Source organism: Primulina eburnea, chromosome 2 (assembly GCF_022965805.1).
Source record: "Primulina eburnea isolate SZY01 chromosome 2, ASM2296580v1, whole genome shotgun sequence".
Lineage (NCBI taxonomy): Eukaryota > Viridiplantae > Streptophyta > Magnoliopsida > Lamiales > Gesneriaceae > Primulina > Primulina eburnea.
Genome location: NC_133102.1, coordinates 4,372,505 through 4,381,689, shown reverse-complemented (window position 1 = coordinate 4,381,689; position 9,185 = coordinate 4,372,505). Strand labels below are relative to the sequence as shown.

The 9,185-nt window shown below is 36.8% G+C and overlaps 2 protein-coding genes across 2 annotated transcripts; both read right to left on the bottom strand.

The window, feature by feature from the left end:
- Window positions 1-385: 385 nt before the first annotated feature.
- LOC140821689 (ABC transporter B family member 9-like) lies at window positions 386-6,510 on the bottom strand. Its single transcript, XM_073182237.1, is given in 13 exon segments — window positions 386-973; window positions 976-1,306; window positions 1,389-1,652; window positions 1,747-2,013; window positions 2,087-2,315; window positions 2,584-3,241; window positions 3,320-3,593; window positions 3,672-4,197; window positions 4,277-4,515; window positions 4,606-4,827; window positions 4,930-5,105; window positions 5,325-5,379; window positions 6,170-6,510. Coding segments are annotated over 13 exon segments (3,801 nt in total). The 5' UTR covers window positions 6,410-6,510; the 3' UTR covers window positions 386-653.
- A 1,173-nt stretch (window positions 6,511-7,683) lies between these two features.
- LOC140824497 (membrane protein PM19L-like) lies at window positions 7,684-8,980 on the bottom strand. The gene is made up of 4 exons (XM_073186077.1): window positions 8,788-8,980; window positions 8,446-8,665; window positions 8,324-8,369; window positions 7,684-7,936 (listed from the first exon to the last, which is right to left on the bottom strand). Exons 1-4 carry the CDS (start codon window positions 8,915-8,917, stop codon window positions 7,841-7,843), a joined length of 492 nt encoding a protein of 163 aa, XP_073042178.1. The 5' UTR covers window positions 8,918-8,980; the 3' UTR covers window positions 7,684-7,840.
- Window positions 8,981-9,185: the final 205 nt, after the last annotated feature.

The following is a 9,185-nucleotide window of genomic DNA, read 5'->3' as shown; positions in this document are numbered from 1 at the left end:
AAGTAAATTAGTTACCCTATCATGACTATATATAATATTTTATTGGAGTGACTCTCATATGAGACCGTCTCACGGATCTTGATCTGTGAGACGGATCAACCCTACCCATATTCACAATAAAAAGTAATATTCTTAGCATAAAAAATAATACTTTTTCATGAATGACCCAATAAAAGATCTGTCTCACAAATACAACTCGTTAGACCGTCTCACACAAGTTTTTGCCATTTTATTGATCAATGGACCCCCGAATGTAATAATAAAATCAAGAATACATAGAGATTATATATTAAAAAAAACTTAGAGATTAGGGGAAAATTTTCTTTCTATTAATTAACATTGATTAGAGAGGAAGCTGAACGGCCTAACATGTTTTGATTGAGTGTGCAGGAGATCAGCTTGGGTCCTCGGCCACATCAGATAGAGGAAACTCTGCCTGAGGAAGTTTCCACATCTACCCAACTTTTTCAGGCGACGTCAATATACATTGTCAATCCCCGAGCTAGTCTGAATTCTCCTCCACCAAAATAATTAACCTAAAAAATATTGGATACCGAATCAAAATTAATTTTTTTTTTTTTTTCAAAAGTCCAGCCTCCTGACAGGAATGATGAAGTTATTTCCTTGAACAGAACCTCACACTCCTATATTTCCTACACTACATCTTGTGAACTTGTGTGAAGAGCAATCAACGACGCGTAAATGCCATCTTGAATCTTCATCAATGTATCATGCCTACCCTTTTCAGCAATGACCCCATTCTTCACAACGGCAATAGTATCGGCGCCTATTATGGTCGAGAGACGGTGTGCAACAACGATGGTGGTTCTGTTGACCATCACTTTGTCTAGTGCATCTTGTACTATTCGTTCCGACTCGGTGTCTAGTGCACTTGTTGCCTCATCAAGTAGAAGAATTTTTGGGTCCTTCAAGATTGCTCTTGCAATGGCGATTCTTTGTTTTTGTCCCCCGATAACTGGACTCCTCGTTCCCCAACGTTGGTTTCGTAACCTTGAGGTAATCCGGATATGAAGTTGTGGGCATTGGCGGATTTTGTTGCTTGAATGATCTCTTCTTCTGTTACTTCACTTTGTTTTCCATAGGCAATGTTGGCGCGGATCGTGTCGTTAAAAAGAACAGGTTCTTGGCTCACCAATCCCATTTGTTGCCTCAGCCACTTGAGTTTGAATCTTCGAATATCTACTCCGTCCAGGAATATTTCCCCAGAATCAGGGTCGTAAAATCTTTCTATTAGGCTAATAACTGTTGATTTACCACTTCCACTTTCTCCAACAAGAGCAACCGTCTGAAAAGCAATCGAAAAAGACCATTTTTAAGTTGTTCAAGTGATAATAGAAGAAGATATGGGAAGAATGGTGGAGCTTTACCTCACCAGAAGGGATACTTAGGCACAAATCCTTGAAGATTTGGATGTCAGGTCGTGTTGGATACCTGAAACTTACATGTTGTAACTCAATATCACCCCGCGTACTGGGCAGTGTCGTGCCTTCGTCACTGCCTGAGTCAATCTTAGGTTGGCTGTCAAGTATCTGAAATATGGAGGCAGCAGAGTCTTTAACTTTGTTAACATCTGGAGCTGTTGCACTTGCTTGAGAAACTCCTATGGCTGACATTGTAAGTGCAAAGAATACCTGAAAATATAATTATTTCGACCAAATTAACGGCATGAAATAACTAAGAATCGGTCCAAACAAGTAAACCACGAGCAAAAGAATCTTAAATTACCTTGAATACTTCACCAAATGTTGCTTCATCATGTTTCACAAGAACCGCGCCAATATAGAAACAAAAGGCATTTGCGCAATATAGTGCCAAAGAGCCGACACCAAAACTTGCTCCACTAACAATACCGAGCCTGACTCCTTGCTTCAAAGGAGCCTCACATTTCTGCTCGTACATTTTCATTACCTTGTCTTCAGCACCAAATGATGCCACGGTTCTGATGCCACTGACTGCGTCATTTGCTACTTGGCTAGCTTCTTCATACATCACCTGCATTATACATATATCACATCTTTTGCAACAATAGTAATTTTGTTTTAACGAACAACGGTTTCAAAGAAACCTTGGCATCGGCACTAAAGCCTTTGTAGAACTTCATCTGTAAAAATCCTTGGAGACCAACAAACGGCAGCACGAGAAGTATTATGATTGCCAAGAGCCAGTTTGCCGTAAAGGCAATAACAAGACCGGCGATTACAGTTGCTATATTTTGTACTATCAGAGCTAAAGCATCTCCTACCAGACTTCTTACAGTCGAGGCATCAGTAGATAGCCTTGCCCCAACCGCACCGCTGTATTCAGAAAACCACCCATCTTAAGTATTTCATTAAAATTATAGAACCCAATGGATGTCGTACACCAAAAGTATAGCTGATGATAGCCGTGAAACTTAAATATATAGAAGTAGAGAACAACCCAATCAACATGCCACCAAAAATAGAAGATTAAAAATTGCCACACAAAACATGAAGGATAAATATCATTCGTTACAGAAACAAGCCACACAAATGTTAATGTTTCCTCAAATAATTAAAAAAAGAAAGAAAGAATAAGACTGACCTTGAGTTGGCGGGATCATCAAACCAGCTAATTTCTTGGTGCACTATCTTCTTGAATGACAAAGAACGTATTCTTTGAATCAATTTACCACCAGCAATTCCAAAAAAGTAGTTCTGAACTGGTAAGGCAACCAATGTACATGTGCCTAAGACAGCAAACATGAGTCCCCAAAATTTTGAGTCACTCCTCAGTCGATGTGGAGGTTCAAAGAAAATTTTAATGGCTGACGAGAGCAGCAGGCCAAAAATTGGGAGAACTACACCGTGGGCCCCTGCACCGATGGATCCAAGTAGCAAATACAACAACTCTGGCTTATTTAGGTAGGCAAGCCGTCTAATAGAAACTCTCTTACGTTTCTTCAAAGTTTCCGCATTGTTTTCATCAATGCAATCACTTACTTCAGCTTCTTGGATGTCAGAAAAGCCAGGAACACCGTAGGTGATAGTGAATGAATGCCTGGCAGAACCATTGCTTGTAGATCTCTTCATTGAAATTCTCTGACTCGAAGACTTTCTCAAGCTTTGATCCATTTCAGCAGCAGCGTCTGCTTTCTGAAAGTTGGGTCCCCTTGAAAATCCAGCCTGTTTAGCTCCTTCTTGCATGCGAACAAGCTGTGTGTATGCTCCCTCGGGATTACTAATCAATTCAGCATGAGTACCTGGAATTAAATTTTTCATAAAAACACATGATAAATAAAAAATCGTACTAATAAATTAAGTTGTTTATAATCATGTACCTTGTTCTACTAATTTCCCAGCATGCACCACTGCGATAAGGTCTGCATTTCTGATAGTTGTCAAGCGATGTGCAACAACCACTGTTGTTCTATTCAACATAACATTTTCAAGTGCTTCTTGAACAATAAATTCCGACTCTGCGTCTAGAGCACTCGTTGCTTCGTCAAGAAGCAGTATTTTCGGATCTTTCAAGATGGCCCGAGCAATCGCGATTCTTTGCTTCTGACCACCGGAAAGCTGAGTACCATGTTCACCCACCATTGTGTCAAGACTCTGCAACCATAATTTTCTATTACAAAATCTTCAAATATAACAATGTAAACATTAGAACGAGTAAATAATTTACTATACCTGGGGCAGCATGTCAATGAATTTAGCAGCATTGGCAAGCTCAATAGCCTTCCTAATTTCCTCATCAGTAGCATCTTCTTTGCCGTATAATATGTTTTCCCTCATAGTGGTAGCAAATAATATAGGCTCTTGACTTACAAGACCTATTTTTCCTCTTATCCATTGGAGTCTCAGGTTCTTTAAATTCACCCCATCAATCAGGATTTCTCCAGCATTCGGATCATAAAATCTCTCGAGTAAGCTGATCACTGTGGACTTTCCACTCCCACTTTGCCCAACCAGAGCTGCAGTTTTACCACTAAGAACATGAAGTGAAAAACCCGCAAAAATTTGGACTTCTGGCCTCGCTGGATATCTGAAGTGCACATCCTTCAGTTCTATTTCACCTCGTATGGCTTCTAGTACAGTTCCACCGGCATCAGATGCATTGATCTTTGGTGTTCGTTCAATAGTCTCGAACATCTTGTATGCTGCAGCTTGACCTGCTGCAAATGCATTTAGACATGGAGAAGTCTGGCCAAGTGACCTGATCAAGACCATTATAAGATTGAAGAGCAAAAAATAAGTGAAATCTTTCTTCATCGCATAAAAATGACGACACTTACATCCCCCCGGTCATTATCGACATAATAACGTTGATGACATTCCCTCCATTATAACCTTTTTCTACGATTAATTTGGCACCATACCATACAGCAAGTCCATAAGTTCCGAAAACAACCAACATCACAGTACCAATTCCAAATCCTGAAGCCATCCCTTGTTTGACAGTTGATGCATAAGCAATCTGCAGTTTGCTCTCGTAATTGTATATCGCCTGTTTCTCTCCCGTGTATGATGCAACCTATGGATACAATCGAGCAGATTCCTCATATATAAAGGTACTGTACTTTAATGTAATATGGCCTTCTGCAAATTGGTCATTGAATTTTACCGTTCTAATTGCTCCGACTGTCTGTTCCACTACATTTCCAGCTTTCGCATATGCAATTTGCCCACGACTCGACATCTTTGACATGATAATTGCTGAGATTCCTCCAGCTATGACAAGAGCAGGAATGCAAGAAACTAACACCACGGCTAGGCGCCATCCTTTGCAAAAAGCAATGATAAAGCCACCGAAGAATGTTGACATAAATTGGATAAATTTCCCGACCTGTGAAAATCACTTACTAGTAATGTTACATAACATTTTTTTTATTGGAATTACCAAACTTGACTGTGCAATTCATTCACATATTATTGCTTAAAAACTTACTTTTTCACCCATAGCTTCTTGGATAAGAATAGTGTCCCCAGACATTCTCCCGATGACCTCTCCTGTTGTTGTTTGAGTATCAAAGAACTCAATATCTTGCCTTAGAATGGTTTTCAAGTACAACCCTCGTATTCGAGTAGCTTGTCTTTCTCCAGTCACCATCCAACATACCATTTCTGCAAAAGGAAATCGTGTCATTCTGCTTTTAGCACATCTGTGCAAATTTATTGTAATCCATAATAGAGTTTCACTGGATATTATATGCTGCAAAAGCAACTGACTGGCGTTGATAAAGCTCTCTGCTCTAAGGAACATCGCAAAGATTCGAGCATTCATTGACAAATCAATGACTATATAATATATGTGCCATAGAAAATGACACAGTATCCACTTACGAAGAAGTGAAGCACATCCGGCGCCAATTCCCAAGTACACATATTTGAGGGATACCTGTTATATACAGAGTGCAGATGAGTTTACTTTAAAACATTAACAATAAAGGGATACTGAGTATGTTTGATATCAGTCAATTTTAAATAACCTTGAATTGCATTCAAAGTGGTTAAAAAAAAGGGTAGAGTATACAAGGCAAGTCAGTCATTAACAGTCAAAATATCCAAAGCTTTTTCATAATAATATCCGGATTTCATATTCAGGGATCAAGATTTTATGTTATTATAATTTAATTTGTATTCGTAGACAAAAACAGTCTCTCTTAAGATGATATAGAAGAAACTTATGATCACGATTTGATCGGTTCGCAACACATATATTAGCTCTGCATCTTCTGATCATTTGCACAACTGATCCAAATAATTTAATGTTCGAGCAGCCTTCAAAAACTTGTTCAAATCCTTTAACCAGCAGTTATAGCCTCCCATTTCATTATAATTCAAGCAGCATTCAATAACTTATTTCAAATCCTTCGACAGTTATAGCCTCCCATGTCATCGAAAAAAATCTTTGGTGGGTTAGTGCGAACACTACAAGAAATTTGATATCCAACAACACATACCACAACTGTTTCTCACTAAAGTTATCTGCGAGTCGTGCAAAGTACCGAATTAAATCACATTTTCATATTATCTCCATAAAACAGGATTCCAAGTCCAGTGCTCTGAAACCCTACGAATTCATGCAACAATAAATTCAACCAATATAGAATGCAGAAAATCACGAAATCCAAACAAAGAAACCCAGATTTCAAGCGAAGAAATGCGAAAATAAAAGGCAAAATCACCTGCGACACTTCATGCACAACATCTGATTGCTTGGCCCCGCCAAAAGAATTAATCAACTGGCCAAAAATAAGAGTCATGAGTGGCTGTGTCATCCCATTGGCCATCGCGGAGATTGTCCCAACAACGATGAGGGCCACATCGAACCTATCTGCAAAAGAAAAAAGTTTAAAGAACGAAACTTTCTGGTCTCCTTTCTTCTCTGAAGAATGCTTCAATGGCTGGCCTTCATCTTCCGCCATTTTTTGTGTAGTCTTCAATATATCGTCCTCAAGTTTCCGATACAACGGTTCTTGAATTGATTTCAAGAATACAGCGGCACTTTTCTCGTCGGGTGAAAATAATGAAGAGTTTTCAGAAACTCGAATTCATGATTCTTGAACCGTATACGTTCCTTTATATAATATATACACATTAACCAATTAAGTTTCCCGAATTTGTTGCGTTTAGATATTCATTGAATCAAGAATTAACCCCTTCTAGAAACTCTTGAAATAGACATTCTACTTCTTGAAGCGCAAGAATCAGCTCCAAATTTTCTGTAGTATATTGAACAGATTTGCCGGATTTATAGGATTACTTCTAAATGAAGGATGGCTTCTAGAAGTTATTAATATGTACTTATTTACTTATGCAAAAAATGCATGGGATTTACTATTTAGAATTAATTCCCTAGTTTGACTCTCGTGTATATATGTAATATTTTATTATTTTTTAAAAATATTACCACGCAATGAGTGTGTGTCTGTGTGTATGTATATATATATATATATATGTATATATATATATATATATATATATGTATAACGTACGTATGATAATCATATAATTAATATATAACTACACAGCTATATGTAATAAATACGTTGAAATATGAATGTTATTATTGGATTAAATTACCCTTTTTATTTTTAAATGTTCGACGAAAATTGGTTTTCTTAATTATATATACATGAGGGTGGAGGTTTTTTTTTTTTTAAAAAAAAAAACAATTAAAAACCAAAAAAAATAATGAATTCAATTTTCAAACATAAAATCAGGTGAAAATAGTAAAACAAAACCTATTTATTTTATTTAAAAAATAACAACATAAATGAATTTGTTAAATTGTCAAGGAATGCCTAAAAAAATATAGTAGAACAGTACTATATACTTTAAATTTATGAAATTAATGATTGATTAATTAGAAAATCTTGTTATTATATATATATATGTATGTGTCAAAGTTGAAAAGATAATTGAAATGATTTGATTATTCTATGACTTGTTTTAACTAGAGTACTAGAGGTGATGGTCATAATTTTATTGCAATTTATTATAATAGTATTTAGGGCTAAAGCTAATTTTCCACTCATATTTATTTTCATATATTCTGAGACCGACCGAGTAAATGACATTTATTTTTTTCTCAATGGAATTAATGCCCTAAATAAGTTTTGCAAAAGATGGAAAAAATGACAAAACTTACAATATTTTGAATAAGCAAAACACAAATTAATGAAGGGAGATATAAACCTTCAGGCCGGTTCAAGAAATTAAGAAACAATCAAATACACAAATAATCACACGTTTTACATGATCACAGAGTGCTCCATTAGTTCGATGCTTATAAGCATCTATGTAAATGTCAATCGGCCCTTTGGCGACGCGGAAAGTAAACTCCATTACTTTAATTAAACTCGCGATTTCCTTGAAGAACTGCCATGGATAGCAGCTATGTAAAAGAGTTGAGTAGCTGACAGGATTATCAGGAAAGCCTCCATTGTTCTCTGTGAAACAAAACCATTAATGATTTCATTATGTTTCTTACAGTAATCAGAAAATCCAGGGAAAATTACATTTTTTAATTCTGTAATTTTATTTTTGTATGTTAACAAAGAACTTGTATTTTTAGTCACGGGACATGTGTTTCTTTTTTATATTTTTGATCTTGTTACGATGAATTGTGACATTAAGTCATGTAACTAGTTAGCTTTTTTGGTCTTTATTTTTTTACCCCAGTTCATCTTTCTTATAATAATTTTTTTTAAAAAAACATACAATTTAAATGACAGATTTTAAAAATATAAGACTCAAAATGCAAATTCTAATAATGATACCGAACCAACAATATGATATTCCCGAAAATCAAATATTTTGAAACTACGAATACTCACCAGACGGGCATTTCGAATATGTAGTTCAATCTCCTTGCATGCAAACCTGACCAGATAAAAAAGTACAAAACATTTCTGTTAGTTGTCTAATGAAACTAAAAAATACATGTATGTTACCGTACCCCATGGCTAGGAGTGTCAGAGTCCAGGCAATGCTGGCAGCAGACACAGCAGCAGGCAAGCTATCGGCATCCCAGTGTCGTAGATGGCTTAATCCAGATATAGCCGAAGCAACTCCAACCACGCCTGCTATCAAAGCAAACACCACAAAGAAACCGGTGGCAGCATTCCCCATCGGAAAATATATAGGCGAGAAATGTGCGGGTAAATCAAATCCTGGACCTGTTACACCCCCTCAAAACCATATATTGATCAGTACTTAGACACCTTCTATTTCAATATTGTTTTGCATTTACAGAGAAAACGAAACATTGTTTCGCTCGAAGAATGTTTAGTATACATACCAATGATGAAACCGTGATCGATTGCTCTGTTCATAGCCCATCCACCGATACCCAACACGATTGTATACATGCAGAAGTTGAGGAACAAAAGCAGTCCCGCAACAGGCTTAAGCTGCTCTGATCCTGCCATTCTTGAATCTGTGTATGGAAACTTTTGAGAGATCGATCGAGGTAAGTTGTTGCAGAATGACGAAAAAGGCTGTGTTTTATATAAGTAATTACAAGGTTGCTGGACTTGGTTCTTTTCTTGTTCTAAAGGGCTTTAGATAGTTGGGTTGTAAAGTATATGCTTTGTGTTGAAGACAGGAAATGGAATCCTATATTACTCTTTTCGGTATAGTGAAAATTTCAGTACACTGATTTTCGGTATGTCGAAAATTTCGATACATATAACTAGC